The following is a 19,106-nucleotide window of genomic DNA, read 5'->3' on the forward strand; positions in this document are numbered from 1 at the left end:
GGGAACACTTGGATTATATATTCAAGGCAGTGTAAGTGGATGATAAAAGTTTTTACACAGACTTTGAAAGAACAATAGCCAGAGAAACTCAACTCAACAAGTTTAGAATTTTCTCTTGTCTCATGTTTTGGGGGAAGTATCAACTGCATAATAATGGACCCTCAAATTTGAAATACCTGACATAGGAAGTTTGTTTGGTTGGTTTCTCAGTAATTTTAGTGCCACCAACTTCTTGATTAATCTGCTGTTGGAGACTGAATAAGTCAACAGGGTATTCTGCAATTTGGATATCTTGGGGACAGAGGTGCTGGACCCAACTCTCACCTCACCTGCCCCGTTAAGTTAACAAAGAGCTGTGCTTTGCTACTCTTTCTGCCCACCATGTTCTCTGGAAGAGACTGGAAGCTGGTTTCTTATTGGTGTAAAGTTTGATTGACTAGTATAATGGGGGTTGCCTTTGAGTTGTCCTGGAAACTTAATTAAATTGCTAATGGACCACATTTTTCCGTGAAAAAAGACAGAAGTCTTTCTGGGGGAGCCATTGTCGCTGCAGCTAGGGAACAGTAGTGATTGTGGCCTTGGCATCCTCCCGAACCCATCTGTATGTTATATACGTATCTTTAAGTCTCTGTCTATCTTTAATTTAATTTCATACCTTTTCCCGCTTGGGACCCCGGAATAGACTCATCGTGGCTGGTTCGCGACAATCTGTAGCCAGTCTCTGTGAAACAGAGAATACCAATGTTTATAGGGAACAACGGTGGCATGAAATGGAAAAGGAAGGAATGGGAAAAGGTGGAGGAGAGAGAAACAGCAGTGTACATAACTCAACAGTGGAGAAGCCCAACAGCAAAAACATGGGGTCAGACATCTAGACAGCCAGGAAACATGAGCAGACAGATGACAGAGAGAGATAAAGAGGCAGAGAATACTAAAGACACCCAGTACCAGTCATTTTAATGAGAATGAGAGTAAAGGTCTATCAGAAAATTTACCAAATATATTCTAAAATTCTTTAACCAACGTGTATCTTTCACTCAGATTCCCCTAATGATACCTAACATCTTCTATAATTGTAGCAAATATCAAAGCTAAATAATTTACTTGGGTACAATACTATTAACTATGCAACATACCTCATTTACCTTCAATGTTTCCCCCTACATTGTGTGTGTGTGTGTGTGTGTGTGCACTTTCCCCTCACTTATGGACACAAGTAGCTACCACCACAATTGTGATACAGAGCTATTTTATAAGCACAGAGGAAGTGTCGTGTGTAATCTTCTTATCTTCACACTGAGCACTCCTATTCCTCCTCCGTCTCCTGGCAACCACTAGACTAGATTCCATCTCCACAGTATTGTCATTTTAAAGTGTTACACAATCATACAGAATATTTTGAGGTAGATTTTTTTCATTAAGCCTAATGCCACTGAATTTTTATCCAGTTCCTTGTATAACTCATTAGCCTGCTCTATTTTATTGCAAAACAAAATGTAATTGTATGGATATAACAGTTTATTTAAGCATTCTTCCATTGAATGCTATTTGCATTTTTTTACACTTTTTGTTTGTTTGGTTTTTTTCTTAAAACAGGTAAAGTTTCTATGACTATATGTGTTAAAGATTTGGTGTGAAGAAAATTGTTATTTCTTTAGAATAAATGCTTAAGGGCATGATTCTTGACACATATGTTAATCACATGTATATATTTTTTAAATGCCAAAATTTTAATAGAGTGTCTATTCCACTTCGCATTCTCCCTGGCAATGATGAGAAATCTAGTTTCCTCACATTCTCACTATCATTGCATATTTTTCCAGTTTGTTTTTTATCTTTAGCTGTTCTAAAATGTGTGTAGTAACTCAGATACTGTGTTTTTCCTTGTTAGACATATTTACATATACTGTTAATGTTAAAGAAGTGTTTTCAAAACCTTCCCAACTGTGGGAATGGTGCATCTTGATGAACTGCAAGTTGTCAAAAGTCTCTCTTAAACTGTGGGGCCCAGAACTCAGTGAATGAGTTCTAATTAGGAGTGAAAAGTATGCAATAGAGAGGCCATTGGATCTCATGCTTCCAATTTGGCTTTCACACAGAAAGGTCAGATCCTGCTCATTTCTGTCTCCCTGCGGAGGGGCTATGTCAGAATCGGCCAGAGTAGTGGACAATTCCCTGAAGACAGCATGACTTTACAAAATTACTTACCACTTTGGCGAAATTCCTTCCATAATATACAAACAATAAAGCAAAACACTAGCCAAAGGAGAACATTATGAAGTTCAGTGGTGTCGACCTCGTCTTTACTGTCGGATACTGAAAAAGAAACATGAGAGGATTTTTTATTAACACCAGACCCACCTCAAAGCTCTTTCTACAGTAGAATTTTTATTCTGTATTTTAAGTAATAGAGGTTGCTTGAATGACCACATTTCACTCTTCCTAGGTAGAGTTGGGGGATCCCGTTAGTCATAAATCCCACAGGGATGAGTGTAGGATATTGCAGCAGCCACAAAGGATGAGCCAGGATCCACTCTCTCAGGACAGGCCAAGGGCTAGGGAGATACTCCCCCCAGGGATTGTGAAGGGTGCCAGCGTGAGGACACCTCACATTAAATAAGGGAAGTTCTGCCAAGTCCCAGGTGTGCCGTCATTGCTTTGTTATTCCCTATGAAGCCAAATATACTCAAGGGCAGGGTTTGGCAGATGAGGGCCCACAAACTAAATCAACTCTGATATATATACATATGTTTCAGGTGAACATGTCTATAGCATTTGAACTGTTGATTGCATCGTGTGCCCATCGCACAAAGTCAAATCATTTTTTGTCACTCTTTACTCCCTTCCACCCAGATACAAAAAATAGATATTCAAAAGTCTACTGCTTTCCTAGACACAAACAAAAAAAAATCAGAAAATGAATTTTAAAAAATTTCTTTTACAATTACAACAAAAATAAAATAAAATTAGAATAAAACTTAATACCGGCTGTGAAAGACCTATATATACTAAAAACTACAAAGCATTATTGAAAGAAATTGAAAAGGACAATGAAATAGAAAAGCACACCAAGTTCATGGATTGGAAGATTCAACATAGTTAAAATGGTCATATTACCCAAAGCAATATACGAATTTAATACAATCGCCATCAAAATCCCAATGTTATTTTGTTAAGAAATAGAACAACAACAACAAAAAAAACCTACCAGATTTGTATGGAAGTATAAGACTCTGAATAGTTAAACCAATCTTGAGAAAAATGAGTGAAGCCAGAAATATCACACTGCCTGGCTTCAAAGTATGCTACAGAGCCACAGTAATCAAAACAGCATGGTATCGGCAGAAAAACAGACATACAGACCAATGGAACAGAATCAAAACCCAGAAATAATACCACATACATATGGGCAAATAATTTTTGACAAAGAAGCCAAGAACTCATGATGGAGAAAGGAAAGCCTCTTCAATAAATGTTGCTGGGAAAATTGGAAAGCCACATGCAAAAAAATGAAACCTGAGTACAGTTTGTCCACAAGAACATAACTTTTAAGAGGCTGTGATTTTAAAATGGGTTTCAGATTTTAAATCACTGAAAAATTTTTTTAAAGAATATTTAAAATTTTTAATATTTTATTAACATAAAATATTTAATTCAAATATTAGTGTCCATAAAACTCAGATATTTTCAGTCACATGCATACAGTTGATAGCTGCTTTTTTCACTACAATAACAGGGATGAGTAAATGCAATTAAGACTTCTTATAGCCCAACCAGGCGGTTGCATTGAATAGAGTGTCGGACTGGGATACGGAGGACCCAGGTTCGAGACCCCGAGGTCGCCAGCTTGAGCGCAGGCTCATCTGGCTTGAGCAAAAAAGTTCACCAGCTTGTACCCATAGTCGCTGGCTCAAGCAAGGGGTTACTCGGTCTGCTGTAGCCCCACGGTCAAGGCACATATAAGAAAGCAGTCAATGAACAACGAAGGTGTCGCAAGAAAAAACTGATGATTGATGCTTCTCATCTCTCTCCATTCCTGTCTGTCTGTCCATTCCTATCTATTTCTCTCTCTGACTCTTTCTCTGTCCGTGTAAAAAAAAAAAAAAAAAAAGACTGCTTATAGTACAGTGATGCATCATAATTCAATATTATCTTGAGCGGTTCAACTCTACAGCTCGATAACTATTTATAACTTTTATTATTAAAAAACAACAATCAGATCAAAGAGAATAAGAAAAAATGAAGGCAGCTTTGAATAAAACACTACATGGTAAATTGGAGTGAGTTTATTTTATTACTGAATTACACATATCTTTTAGGCATTGATACTGCAGTTGTGCTAAGAAATTATAATGTTCATGGGTATTACCAGACAAACACTCATTACAGTGTTCTCAAACTAGGATAAAGTAGCTGTAAGAAAAATAAAAGTTTCAAATTATTTTTTTTCTTAATGAAACAATTCCTTCATGAAAATTCAAATTGAATTAAATTAAAATTGAATTTGAGACTACAACCTAACTAATTGTCACACATTCACTTCTTAGCCAAACAAGATAAGCCACTGAACCATGATGAGTTAACTTAAATTGTGTTTTGTTAGACAGCCAAAGAAATGTGTCCAGAGAAAATAAAATTAATCTATTAGTCCTTTGCTGAGAACATTTGTTTAAACGGTAAAAGAAACTGGAAACAATATCATCAGTCAATTAAGAAAGTAAGGCATTATCTAGTTCTAGAACAAGATTGGATAAATGCATTTTTCCCAACTCCTCACAATAAATGCAACTTAAACTATATATATTTTTATATATATACACACACACATACATATATGTGTATATGTATATATACACACACACATACATAATACATGAAGAATCTGAACAGTGCAAAGATGGGAGAGAAGCTAGGACCCTTGGGATTCAAAGAATCACACATAGTGAGCTCCTTGTTTTTATTGTTATTGTTATTATTCTTATTAATAATCATGAAATGCATCCCTGTCTGAGTGCTGCAGTAACCAACAACCTAGAGATGCCAAATGGGAAAGATAAAATAAGCCCGAGGAAAGCCTGTTTTTTGTTTGTCTGTTTCTTTGTTTTAAGATAAAGGTCAGTTTTGATTTGCATTTCTCTAATAACTAATGAAGATGAGCATCTTTTCATATATCTGTTGACCATTTGTATTTCTTCCTATAGTTAGATAGATGGGAACACTTGGATTATATATTCAAGGCAGTGTAACTGGATGATAAAAGTTTTTACACAGACTTTGAAAGAACAATAGCTAGAGAAACCCAACTGAAAAAGTTTAGAATTTTCTCTTGTCTCATGTTTTTGGGGAAGTATCAACTGCATAATAATGGACCCTCAAATTTGAAATACCTGACATAGGAAGTTTGTTTGGTTGGTTTCTCAGTAATTTTAGTGCCACCAACTTCTTGATTAATCTGCTGTTGGAGACTGAATAAGTCAACAGGGTATTCTGCAATTTGGATATCTTGGGGACAGAGGTGCCTGACCCAACCCCCACCTCACCTGCCCAGTTAAGTTAACAAAGAGCTGTGCTTTACTGCTCTTTCTGCCCACCATGTTCTCTGGAAGAGACTGGAAGCTGGTTTCTTATTGGTGTAAAGTTTGACTGACTAGTGTAGGAGGGTTTGCCTTTCAGTTGTCCTGGAAACTTAATTAAATTGCTAATGGACCACATTTTTCCATGAATAAAGACAGAAATCTTTCTGGGGGAGACATTGTTGTGGCAGCCAGAGAACTGTAGTGACTGTTGGCCGTGGCATCCTCCCGAACCCATCTGTATCTTTTATACGTATCTTTAAGTGTCTGTCTATCTTTAATTAATTTCATACCTTTTCCCGCTTGGGACCCCGGAATAGACTCACCATAACTGGTTCGTGCCAATCTGCAGCCAGTCTCTGCGAGACAGAGAATAGGGAACAAGGGTGGCATGAAATGGAAAAAGAAGGAATGGGAAAGAGTTGAAGAGAGAGAAACAGCAGAGAATATAACTCAACAGTGGAGAAGCCCAACAGCAAAAACATGGGGTCAGACGTCTAGACAGCGAGGAAATATGAGCAGACAGATGACAGAGAGATAAAAAGGCAGAGAATACTAAAGACACCCAGTACCACTCATTTTTATGAGAATGAGAGTAAAGGTCTATCAGAAAATTTACCAAATATATTCTAAAATTCTTTAACCAATGTGTATCTTTCACCCAGATTCCCCTAATGATACCTAACATCTTCTATAATTGTAGCAAATATCAAAGCTAAATAATTTACTTGGGTACAATACTATTAACTATGCAACATACCTCATTTACCTTCACTGTTTTCCCCTACATTGTGTGTGTGTGTGTGTGTGTGTGTGTGCACTTTCCCCTCACTTATGGACATAAGTAGCTACCACCACAATTGTGATACAGAGCTATTTTATAAGCACAGAGGAACTGTGGTGTGTAATCTTCCTATCTTCACACTGCGCACTCCTACTCCTCCTTGGTATCCTGGCAACCACTAGACTAGACTCTATCTCCATAGTATTGTCATTTTAAAGTGTTACATAATCATACAGTATATTTTGAGATAGATTTTCTTCACTAAGCCTAATGCCACTGAATTTTTATCCAGTTCCTTGTATAACTCATTAGCCTGCTCTATTTTATTGCAAAACAAAATGTAATTGTATGGATATAACACAGTTTATTTAAGCATTCTTCCATTGAATAGAATTTGCTTTTATTTTTTACAGTTTTTTGTTTGTTTGTTTGTTTGTTAAAGCAGGTAAAGTTTCTATGACTATATGTATGAAAGATTTGGTGTGAAGAAAATTGTTATTTCTTTAGAATAAATACTTAAGGGTGTGATTGTTGACACATATGCTAATCACATGTATGTATTTTTTAAATGCCAAAATTTTAATAGAGTGTCTGTCCCACTTTGCATTCTCCCTGGCAATGATGAGAAATCTAGTTTCCTCACATTCTCACTATCATTGCATATTTTTCCAGTTTCTTTTTGACTTTTAGCTGTTCTAAAATGTCTGTAGTAACTCAGATACTGTGTTGTTCCTTGTTAGACATATTTACATATACTGTTAATGTTAAAGAAGTGTTTTCAAAGCCTTCACAACTTTGGGAATGCTGCATCTTGATGAACTGCAAGTTGTCAAAAAATCTCTCTTAAACTGTGGGGCCCAGTCTCAATGAATGAGTTCTAATCAGGAGTGAAAAGTATGCAATAGACAGGCCATTGCATCTCATGCTTCCAATTTGGCTTTCACACAGAAAGATCAGACCCTGCTCATTTCTGTCGCACCATGGAGGAGCTATTTCAGAATCGGCCAGAGTAGTGGAGGATTCCTTGAAGATAGCATGACTTTACAAACTTACTTACCATTTTGGCGAAATTCCTTCAATAATATATAAACAATAAAGCAAAACACGTGCCGAAGGAGAACATTATAAAGTGCAGTGGTGTCGACATCGTCTTTCCTGTCGGATACTGAAAAAGAAACATGAGAGGATTATTTTTTATTAACACCAGACCCACCTTAAAGCTCTTTCTACGGTAGAATTATTATTCTGTATGTTAAGTAATAGAGGTTGCTTGAATGACCACATTTCACTCTTCCTAGGTAGAGTTGGGGGATCCCGTTAGTCATAAATCCCACAGAGATGAGTGTGGGATATTGCAGCAGCCACACAGGATGAGCCAGGATCCACTCTCTCAGGACAGGCCAAGGGCTAGGGAGATACTCGCCCCAAGGATTGTGAAGGGTGCGAGAGTGAGGACACCTCACAGTAAATGAGGGAAGTTCTGCCAAGTCCCAGGTCTGCCGTCATTGCTTTGCTATTCCCTAAGAAGCCAAATATGATAAAGGGCAGGGTTTGGCAGATGAGGGCCCACAAACTAAGTCAACTCTGATATATATACATATGTTTCAGGTGAACATCTCTATAGCATTTGAACTGTTGATTGCATCGTGTGCCCATCGCACAAAGTCAAATCATTTTCTATCACCAGACATTTGTCTCTCTTTACTTCCTTCTGCCTATATACAAAAAATAGATATTCAAAAGTCTACTGCTTTCCTAGACATGAACAATGAAAAATCAGAAAATGAATTTTAAAAAATTTCTTTTTAATTGCAACAAAAATTATTAAATTAAATTAAATTAAATTAAATTAAATACCTAGGAATAAAACGTAATACAAGCTGTGAAAGACCTATATATACTGAAAACTACAAAGCATTATTGAAAGAAATTGAAAAGGACAATGAAATAGAAAAACACACCAAGTTCATGGATTGGAAGATTCAACATAGTTAAAATGGTCATATTACCCAAAGCAATATACTAATTTAATGATATCACCATCAAAATCCCAATGTTATTTTGTTAAAAAATAGAACAACAACAAAAAAAACCCCACCAGATTTGTATGGAACTATAAAAGACTCTGAATAGTTAAAGCAATCTTGAGAAAAATGAGTGAAGCCAGAAGTATCACACTACCTGACTTCAAAGTATGCTACAGAGCCACAGTAATCAAAAGAGCATGGTATCGGCAGAAAAACAGACATACAGACCAATGGAACAGAATCAAAAGCCCAGAAATAAAACCACATACATATGGGCAAATAATTTTTGACAAAGGAGCCAAGAACACATGATGGAGAAAAGACAGCCTCTTCAATAAATGGTGCTGGGAAAATTGGAAAGCCACATGCAAAAAAATGAAACTGGAGTACAGTTCATCCCCAAGGACATAACTTTTAAGGGGCTGTGATTTCAAAATGGGTTTCAGATTTTAAATCACTGAAAAAAATTTTTAAAGAATATTACTTTAAAATTTTAATATCTTATTAACATAAAATATGTAATTCAAATTTTAGTGTCCATAAAACTCAGCTATTTTCAGTCATATGCATACAGTTGATAGCTGCTTTTGTCACTACAATAACAGAGATGAGTAAATGCAATTAAGACTTCTTATAGCCTGACCAGGCGGGTGCAGTGGATAGAGCGTCTGACTGGGATACGGAGGACCCAGGTTCGAGACCCCGAGGTCGCCAGCTTGAGCATGGGCTCATCTGGCTCGAGCAAAAAGTTCACCAGCTTGTACCCAAGGTTGCTGGCTCAAGCAAGGGGTTACTCGGTCTGCTGTAGCCCCACGGTCAAGGCACATATGGGAAAGCAGTCAATGAACAACAAAGGTGTCACAACAAAAAACTGATGATTGATGCTTCTCATATCTCTCCATTTGTATCTGTCTGTCCATCCCTATCTATTCCTCTCTCTCTGACTCTTTCTCTGTCTCTGTAAAAAAAAAAAAAAAAAAAAGACTGCTTATACTACAGTGATGCATCATAATTCAATGTCATCTTGAGTGGTTCAACTTTGCAGCTCTGTCATTCTTTATTTATAACTTTTATTATTAAGGAACAACAATCAGATCAAGAGGATAAGAAAAAATAAAGGCAGCTTTGAATAAAACACTTCATGGTAAACTGGAGTGAGTTTATTTTATTACTGAATTACACATGTCTTTTAGGTATTGACACTGCAGTTGTGTTAAGAGATCACAATGTCCATGGGTATTACCAGACAAACACTCATTACAGTGTTCTCAAACTACGATTAAGCAGCTGTAAGAAAAATAAAAGTTTCAAATTTTTTTTTTCTTTATGGGACAATTCCTTCATGAAAACTAAAATTGAATTAAATTAAAATTGAATTTGAGACTGCAACCTAACTAATTTTCACATATTCACTTCTTAGTCAAACAAGATAAGCCACTGAACCATGATGAGTTAACTTAAATTGTGTTTTGTTAGAACAGCCAAAGAAATGTGTCCAGAGGAAATAAACTTAATCTATTAGTCTTTTGGTGAGAACATTTGTTTAAACGGTAAAAGAAACTGGAAACAATATCATCAGTCAACTAAGAAAGTAAGGCATTATCTAGTTCTAGAAAAAGATTGCATAAATGCATTTTTCCTTATTCCTCACAATAAATGCAACTTAAACCACATATATATTTATATATATACACACACACATACATATATATGTATATGTATATATATACACACACATACATAATACATGAAGAATCTGAACAGTGCAAAGAAGGGAGAGAAGCTAGGACCCTTGGGATTCAAAGAATCACACATAGTGAGCTCCTTGTTTTTATTGTTATTGTTATTATTCTTATTAATAATCATGAAATGCATCCCTGTCTGAGTGCTGCAGTAACCAACAACCTAGAGATGCCAAATGGGAAAGATAAAATAAGCCCGAGGAAAGCCTGTTTTTTGTTTGTCTGTTTCTTTGTTTTAAGATAAAGGTCAGTTTTGATTTGCATTTCTCTAATAACTAATGAAGATGAGCATCTTTTCATATATCTGTTGACCATTTGTATTTCTTCCTATAGTTAGATAGATGGGAACACTTGGATTATATATTCAAGGCAGTGTAAGTGGATGATAAAAGTTTTTACACAGACTTTGAAAGAACAATAGCCAGAGAAACCCAACTGAACAAGTTTAGAATTTTCTCTTGTCTCATGTTTTCGGGGAAGTATCAACTGCATAATAATGGACCCTCAAATTTGAAATACCCGACATAGGAAGTTTGGTTGGTTGGATTCTCAGTAATTTTAGTGCCACCAACTTCTTGATTAATCTGCTGTTGGAGACTGAATAAGTCAACAGGGTATTCTGCAATTTGGATATCTTGGGGACAGAGGTGCCTGACCCAACCCCCACCTCACCTGCCCCTTTAAGTCAACAAAGAGCTGTGCTTTACTGCTCTTTCTGCCCACCATGTTCTCTGGAAGAGACTGGAAGCTGGTTTCTTATTGGTGTAAAGTTTGATTGACTAGTGTAGGAGGGTTTGCCTTTCAGTTGTCCTGGAAACTTAATTAAATTGCTAATGGACCACATTTTTCCATGAATAAAGACAGAAGTCTTTCTGGGGGAGCCATTGTTGTGGCAGCCAGAGAACAGTAGTGACTGTTGGCTGTGGCATCCTTCTGAACCCATGTTATATACGTTATATACGTATCTTTAAGTCTCTGTCTATTTTTAACTTAATTTCATACCTTTTCCCGCTTGGGACCCCGGAATAGACTCATCGTGGCTGGTTCTCGACAATCTGCAGCCAGTCTCTGCGAGACAGAGAATACCATTGTTTATAGGGAACAATGGTGACATGAAATGGAAAAGGAAAGAATGGGAAAGGGTGGAGGAGAGAGAAACAGCAGTGAACATAACTCAACAGTGGAGAAGCCCAACAGCAAAAACATGGGGTGAGACATCTAGACAGCCAGGAAATATGAGCAGACAGATGACACAGATATAAAAAGGCAGAGAATACTAAAGACACCCAGAACCAGTCATTTTAATGAGAATGAGAGTAAAGGTCTATCAGAAAATTTACCAAATATATTCTAAAATTCTTTAACCAATGTGTATCTTTCACCCAGATTCCCCTAATGATACCGAATATCTTCTATAATTGTAGCAAATATCAAAGCTAAATAATTTACTTGGGTACAGTACTATTAACTATGCAACATACCTCATTTACCTTCACTGTTTCCCCCTACTTTGTGTGTGTGTGTGTGTGTGTGTGCACTTTCCCCTCACTTATGGACACAAGTAGCTACCACACAAGTAGATACAGAGCTATTTTATAAGCACAGAGGAAGCGTCGTGTGTAATCTTCTTATCTTCACACTGAGCACTCCTACTCCTCCTCCGTCTCCTGGCAACCACTAGACTAGACTCCATCTCCATAGTATTGTCATTTTAAAGTGTTACATAATCATACAGTATATTTTGAGATAGATTTTTTTCACTAAGCCTAATGCCACTGAATTTTTATCAAGTTCCTCGTATAACTCATTAGCCTGCTCTATTTTATTGCAAAACATAATGTAATTGTATGGATATAACAGTTTATTTAAGCATTCTTCCATTGAATGGTATTTGCTATTTTTTTACAGTTTTTGTTTGTTTGTTTTTTTGTTAAAAAAGGTAAAGTTTCTATGACTATATGTGTGATAGATTTGGTGTGAAGAAAATTGCTATTTCTTTAGAAAAAATGCTTAGGGTGTGATTGTTGACACATATGCTAATCACATGTATATATTTTTTAAATGCCAAAATTTTAATAGAGTGTCTGTTCCACTTCGCATTCTCCCTGGCAATGATGAGAAATCTAGTTTCCTCACATTCTCACTATCATTGCATATTTTTCCAGTTTGTTTTTTATCTTTAGCTGTTCTAAAATGTGTGTAGTAACTCAGATACTGTGTTTTTCCTTGTTAGACATATTTACATATACTGTTAATGTTAAAGAAGTGTTTTCAAAACCTTCCCAACTGTGGGAATGGTGCATCTTGATGAACTGCAAGTTGTCAAAAATCTCTCTTAAACTGTGGGGCCCAGAACTCAGTGAATGAGTTCTAATTAGGAGTGAAAAGTATGCAATAGAGAGGTCATTGCATCTCATGCTTCCAATTTGGCTTTCACACAGAAAGGTCAGATCCTGCTCATTTCTGTCTCACTGAGGAGGGGCTATGTCAGAATCGGCCAGAGTAGTGGACGATTCCCTGAAGACAGCATGACTTTACAAACTTACTTACCACTTTGACGAAATTCCTTCCAGAATATATAAACAATAAAGCAAAACACTAGCCAAAGGAGAGCATTATAAAATGCAGTGGTGTCGACATCGTCTTTCCTGTCGGATACTGAAAAAGAAACATGAGAGGATTATTTTTTATTAACACCAGACCCACCTCAAAGCTCTTTCTACAGTAGAATTTTTATTCTGTATTTTAAGTAATAGAGGTTGCTTGAATGACCACATTTCACTCCTCCTCGGTAGAGTTGGGGGATCCCGTTAGTCATAAATCCCACAGGGATGAGTGTGGGATATTGCAGCAGCCACACAGGATGAGCCGGGATCCACTCTCTCAGGACAGGCCAAGGGCTAGGGAGATACTCCCCCCAGGGATTGTGAAGGGTGCCAGAGTGAGGACACCCCACAGTAAATGAGGGAAGTTCTGCCAAGTCCCAGGTCTGCCGTCATTGCTTTGCTATTCCCTATGAAGCCAAATATGATCAAGGGAAGGGTTTGGCAAACGAGGGCCCACAAACTAAATCAACTCTGATATATATACATATGTTTCAGGTGAACATCTCTATAGCATTTGAACTGTTTATTGCATCGTGTGCCCATCGCACAAAATCAAATAATTTTCTGTCACCAGATATTTGTCCCTCTTTACTCCCTTCCACCCAGATACAAAAAATAGATATTTAAAAGTCTACTGCTTTCCTAGACACGAACAATGAAAAATCAGAAAATGAATTTTAAAAAATTTCTTTTACAATTGCAACAAAGAATAAAATTAAATTATATTAAATACCTAGGAATAAAACTTAATACAGGTAGTGAAAGACCTATATATACTGAAAACTACAAAGCATTATTGACAGAAATTGAAAAGGACAATGAAATAGAAAGACACACCAAGTTCATGGATTGGAAGATTCAACATAGTTAAAATGGTCATATTACCCAGAGCAATATACGAATTTAATGCAATCACCATCAAAATCCCAATGTTATTCTTTTTAAGGAATAGAACAACAACAAAAAACCCCACCAGATTTGTATGGAACTAGAAAAGACTCTGAATAGTTAAAGCAATCTTGAGAAAAATGAGTGAAGCCAGAAAGAAGTATCACACTACCTGGCTTCAAAGTATGCTACAGAGCCACAATAATCAAAACAGCATGGTATTGGCAGAAAAAGAGGCATACAGACCAATGGAACAGAATCAAAAGCCCAGAAATAAAACCATATACATATGGGCAAATAATTTTTGACAAAGGAGCCAATAAGACATGATGGAGAAAAGAAAGCTTCTTCAATAAATGGTGCTGGAAAAATTGGAAAGCCACATGCAAAAAAAATGGAACTTGAGTACAGTTTTTCCCCAAGGACATAACTTTTAAGAAACTGTGATTTCAAAATGGGTTTCAGATTTTAAATCACTGAAAAAAAATTTAATATTACTTTAAAATTTTCAATATTTTATAACATAAAAATAATGTGTAATTCAAATTTTAGTGTCCATAAAACTCAGCTATGTTCAGTCACATGCATACAGTTGATAGCCGCTTTTTCACTCCAATAACAGAGATGAGTAAATGCAATTAAAACTGCTTATAGCCTGACCAGGTGGTGGCGCAGTGGATAGAGCATCAGACTGAGATACGGAGGACCCAGGTTGGAGACCCCAAGGTTGCCAGTTTGAGCGCAGGATCATCTGGCTTGAGCAAAAAGCTCACCAGCTTGTACCCAAGGTTGCTGGCTTGAGCAAGGGGTTACTCGGTCTGCTGTAGCCCCACAGTCAAGGCACATATGAGAAAGCAGTCAATGAACGACTAAGGTGTCACAATGAAAAACTGATGATTGATGCTTCTCATCTCTCTTTATTCCTGTCTGTCTGTCCATCCCTATCTATTCCTCTCTCTGACTCTTTCTCTGTCCCTGAAAAAAAAAAAGACTGCTTATAGTACAGTGATACATCATAATTCAATGTCGTCTTGAGTAGTTCAACTTTGCAGCTCTATAACTCTTTCTTTATAACTTTTATTATTAAGTAACAACAATCAGACCAAAGAGGGTAAGAAAAAATAAAGGCAGCTTTGAATAAAACACTTCATGGTAAACTGGAGTGAGTTTATTTTATTACTGAATTACACATATCTTTTAGGTATTGACACTGCAGCTGTGCTAAGAGATCACAATGTCATGGGTATTACCAGACAAACTCTCATTACAGTGTTCTGAAACTACGATAAAGCAGCTGTAAGAAAAATAAAAGTTTCAAATTATTTTTTTTTCTTCATGGGACAATTCCTTCATGAAAATTAAAATTGAATTAAATTAAAATTGAATTTGAGACTGCAACCTAACTAATTGTCACACATTCACTTCTTAGCCAAACAAGATAAGCCATTGAACCATGATGAGTTACCTTAAATTGTGTTTTGTTAGAACAGCCAAAGAAACGTGTCCAGAGAAAATAAACTTAATCTATTAGTCTTTTGGTGAGAACATTTGTTTAAAGGGTTGAAGAAACTGGAAACAATATCATCAGTCAATTAAGAAAGTAAGGCATTATCTAGTTCTAGAACAAGATTGGATAAATGCATTTTTCCCAATTTCTCACAATAAATGCAACTTTAACATATATATATTTATATATATACACACATACATACATATATATGTATATGTATATATACACACACATACATAATACATGAAGAATCTGAACAGTGCAAAAAAGGGAGAGAAGCTAGGACCCTTGAGATTCAAAGAATCACACATAGTGAGCTCCTTGTTTTTATTGTTATTGTTATTATTATTAATAATAATCACCAAATGCATCCCTGTCTGAATGCTGCAGTAACCAACAACCTAGAGATGCCAAATGGGAAAGATAAAATAATCCCGAGGAAAGCCTGTTTTTTGTTTGTCTGTTTCTTTGTTTTAAGATAAAGGTCAGTTTTGATTTGCATTTCTCTAATAACTAATGAAGATGAGCATCTTTTCATATATCTGTTGACCATTTGTATTTCTTCCTAGGAGAAGTATCTGTTCATGATTTATTGATGTCACCCCATTAAAATTAATAAAAATCTATAAAAAAAAAAAGACAAAGGTCAGGAATGGGCAACGGAGCAAGACAGAAACTCCCCTCTCCAAACAAACAACACCGAAAACCCTGGAGCCCAAATCATACTGTTCATCAAAGGCTGTGGAGTTAGAGAGTGACTTTCACTCAGCTCACATGGTTCCACCTTCCCTCCTGGGTTGGTGTTAGCGAAGGCTAAATTAGTGAGTGGAGGGCTGGAAGCTTGATTCCCACCCAGCAGCAACGAGCGCAGTCCCCGCCCTGCCGCAGAGATGGGGGAGACCCCACGGAGGACAGTGACCGGGCGTCCTCACTCTTCCAGGTGCGGGGGTGTCCGCAGAAGACCCAGGGAGTCTGAACATTCACTTCAGCTTTACTCCACAGTAACCACGCCCTCCTGTCCATCTCGAGTGTTAATAAACACTGAGTGGGGGACGTGTTCTTCCACCCCCACTTAGCACTGATGAGGGGATGTCTTCTCCCTCTCATGGGGGGCCATTTGAGGCTTGATAAACAGGTAACTCAACCAGAAACATAGAGAATTCAAAGGGAGGAATTCCGCTTCATGAGTTTCCCACAGTTTGCCACGGTCGTTGTTACAGGTGGTGTAGGAATTAATCCTACTTCTTCCTAATTCTAGGTGAAGAGAAGTCACTTAACGGCATTTACCCCTGCTGTGGGTATGCCAAAAAGAGACCAACGGTGTATTAATATGAAGCGAATTCTTATTTGTTATTATTTCGTCTTGAACAGAATTGCAAAATAAATATTAAAATAAAAAATTTTAAAGAGAAGCAAGGAAAGAAAAGATCACATGTAAAATGATACAGAGCGAAAGAGAAGTTCTGAAGTTGAGCTCAGAGAAGGCGCACCTCACACCTGTGCGTCATTAACCACCCAGGGCTGCCGCCTCAACTGCAAACCCTGGGCGCAAACCCCGACAGCCAAACTCTGAGCCTTTCAACGATTCCGAAACAGTGCCTTTGAAAGTGACGATCTGACCTTTTATTGTCATTGGGAAAAAAAATGTGATGCAACTATTTTGAATAAACCTATGGATTTAGTTGTGGTAATGCAGACATGAGTTTGAGAAGCTCCCAGGCACTGGCCAGTCTCAGAAAGGACCAGTTCAGAGGACAACCGGGTCACTCACAGGGTCACTCAGGACTTAAGCTTCTGCAGGAGCTCTGGTGGCTCCTTGCCTGTTCAACCCGCCCCTTTCTCAGTCCTCCTCCTGTGTCTACTCCGACCTCACCTCCTGCTGTAGACTGACACCTGCTTCATTCTTTGCCCACACTCGGGGGAGAATCTGATAAAATGAGCTGGTTACCATCCCTGTGGCTCAGACACAGCTTGAAAATTTAGGCTTCTTCTCATTATTATTACTATTTTGGGGCCATTGGTGTTCCAAGGTGGGATGTCTTTGGAAAAGGTAAAACTTTCTTTACTTCCTTTGTAATATGAATCAGTTACATCCTCACTGATTTTTGTTTATATTTTCGTCTTTATTCTTGCTTGGGATCAACGGTTCTCTCCCTACTCCTCAGTCAAACGTCTGAGGAGAGCACGGGGTCACCTACATCCCCACTGTCGGTGATGTCTGAGCAGGATGAGTGGTTCCAGCTCTCCTGCTGGGTAGATCGCCCCCTCGTGGGCTGTTAGCTTTGGTCTTGCATCCAATCGTTTTTCCCCTAAAAGTGATTGGATTGCCTGCCTTTCTCTAATCTGTCCCCAACAGTTACACTGTCTCCTCCCAGGATCACACTGTGCATGCACCAGTAAGGTCTACAACAGCGACTTACTGCTATCCCAGAGGCTCAGTTTTCAATCGTCGTTCTTGCATTTGCTATAGCACATATAACATTTCCCACTCCGTTCTTTTTTGAACATAAATTAACTTGTCTTTTTATAATAAGATTGTTTTCTATTTCCTCTCCTACGCACATGACTCTTGTTCTCTGTCACTTTTTTAATTTAATTATGGTTTGAATAGGATACTATATTAATTATATTAACCTCCATTGTGCAATATGGTGTTCTGACATTTTTATACCATTTGTCACGTATCTTTGTCCTCATATTTTTCTACTCCTGAATATTACTTTATTATGAACAAAAAATTATGTCTGTAACATCTACTTAAAATCTCAATCAGTAAGGCAATGAGATAAATTGAATTAAATTTCAAAAGTGAATGTATAACCATCACAGAGGAAGAATACATGACATGCTACATTTTCTTTCTTGTTGTAGTGGTATGATTTTAAATTCTAAATAGACTAGTCAACAGTAGAAAAATGCTTCTGTGTAATTTGTGATATTGTATGAAAGAAAACTTCACTGTTTTGTTTTTCAGTACAGCAGTTGGAACACAGTGAAGTTAAAGTTAATTTTCTAAATACAATTTAAAAATTAAAAAAAGGAAAACAAAACAGTGTTCATTAAATATTGAAAAGCGAATAAATCTCTAAAGTTAACATCAAAGTGGTCTAATGCCAGCCTGACCTGTGGTGGCGCAGTGGATAAAGCGTTGAGCTGAAATGCTGAGGTTGCTAGTTCAAAACCCTGGGCTTGCCCAGTCAAGGCACATATGGGAGTTGAAGCTTCCTGCTTCCCGCCCTCCTCTAAAATGAATAAATAAATAAGAGTAACTACCAAAGTGGTCTAATGCATATACTTTACATGAAACATTTTTAGTGAATAGTATAAATCTTAGCTTAAATGATATTCCCCGGATGGTCAGAAATAACTGTTTTCCATTCTCTATCTTTCCATGAGCAGGACTTGGTTATTTATTTCTTCAAACAGGAAAGGTTTTTCTAAAAAAACTCACTCATAGTCATATGAGACATCAGCAGTTTTAGGACTCACTCTGAGTCAGGACCATGACCACAATAGTTTGGATCTCTACGCCACTTTTAAAACCCCCAATTAGTACACATTAAAATCTATTCTCCATGGGCCCTGGCCAGGTAGCTAAATGGTTAGAACAGCATCCCCAGAGGCCAAGTTTGTGGGTTTAATTCCAGATCAGGGCCATAAACAAGAATCAACCAATGAATGCATAAATAAATAGAGAACGAATGGATGTTTCTTTCTCTGTCCCTTCCTTTTTCTGTCTAAAATCAATAAATAAGAAATAAGAATTCACCATGAATATTTTTTTTTCTTTTCAAAGTGAGGACAAGGGAGATAGACAACATCCTGAATGCACCCTGACCAGGATCCACCCAGCAACCCCCTTCTAGAGCTGATGCTCTGCCCATGTGTGGCATGGCTATAAGAGGGAAAGAGAAAGAGGGAGAGAGAGAAAGAAGGAGGAGGGGGAGGGTTGGAGAAGCACATGGTCCCTTCTCCT

At 37.3% G+C, this 19,106-nt stretch overlaps 1 protein-coding gene across 1 annotated transcript in view; it reads right to left on the reverse strand.

Moving 5' to 3' along the window:
• LOC136388497 (uncharacterized) overlaps positions 1–19,106 on the reverse strand; it is a 39,474-nt gene that overhangs the window by 18,804 nt on the left and 1,564 nt on the right. The window contains exons 2-6 of the mRNA XM_066360322.1: positions 12,677–12,784; positions 11,129–11,194; positions 7,415–7,522; positions 2,209–2,316; positions 656–721 (exon numbers count right to left, since the gene is read on the reverse strand). Of these exons, the coding sequence (XP_066216419.1) occupies positions 656–721; positions 2,209–2,316; positions 7,415–7,522; positions 11,129–11,194; positions 12,677–12,784 (456 nt within the window). The remainder of the gene's footprint in view (positions 1–655; positions 722–2,208; positions 2,317–7,414; positions 7,523–11,128; positions 11,195–12,676; positions 12,785–19,106) is intronic.

Source organism: Saccopteryx leptura, chromosome 1, assembly GCF_036850995.1.
Source record: "Saccopteryx leptura isolate mSacLep1 chromosome 1, mSacLep1_pri_phased_curated, whole genome shotgun sequence".
Classification (NCBI taxonomy): Eukaryota; Metazoa; Chordata; class Mammalia; order Chiroptera; family Emballonuridae; genus Saccopteryx; species Saccopteryx leptura.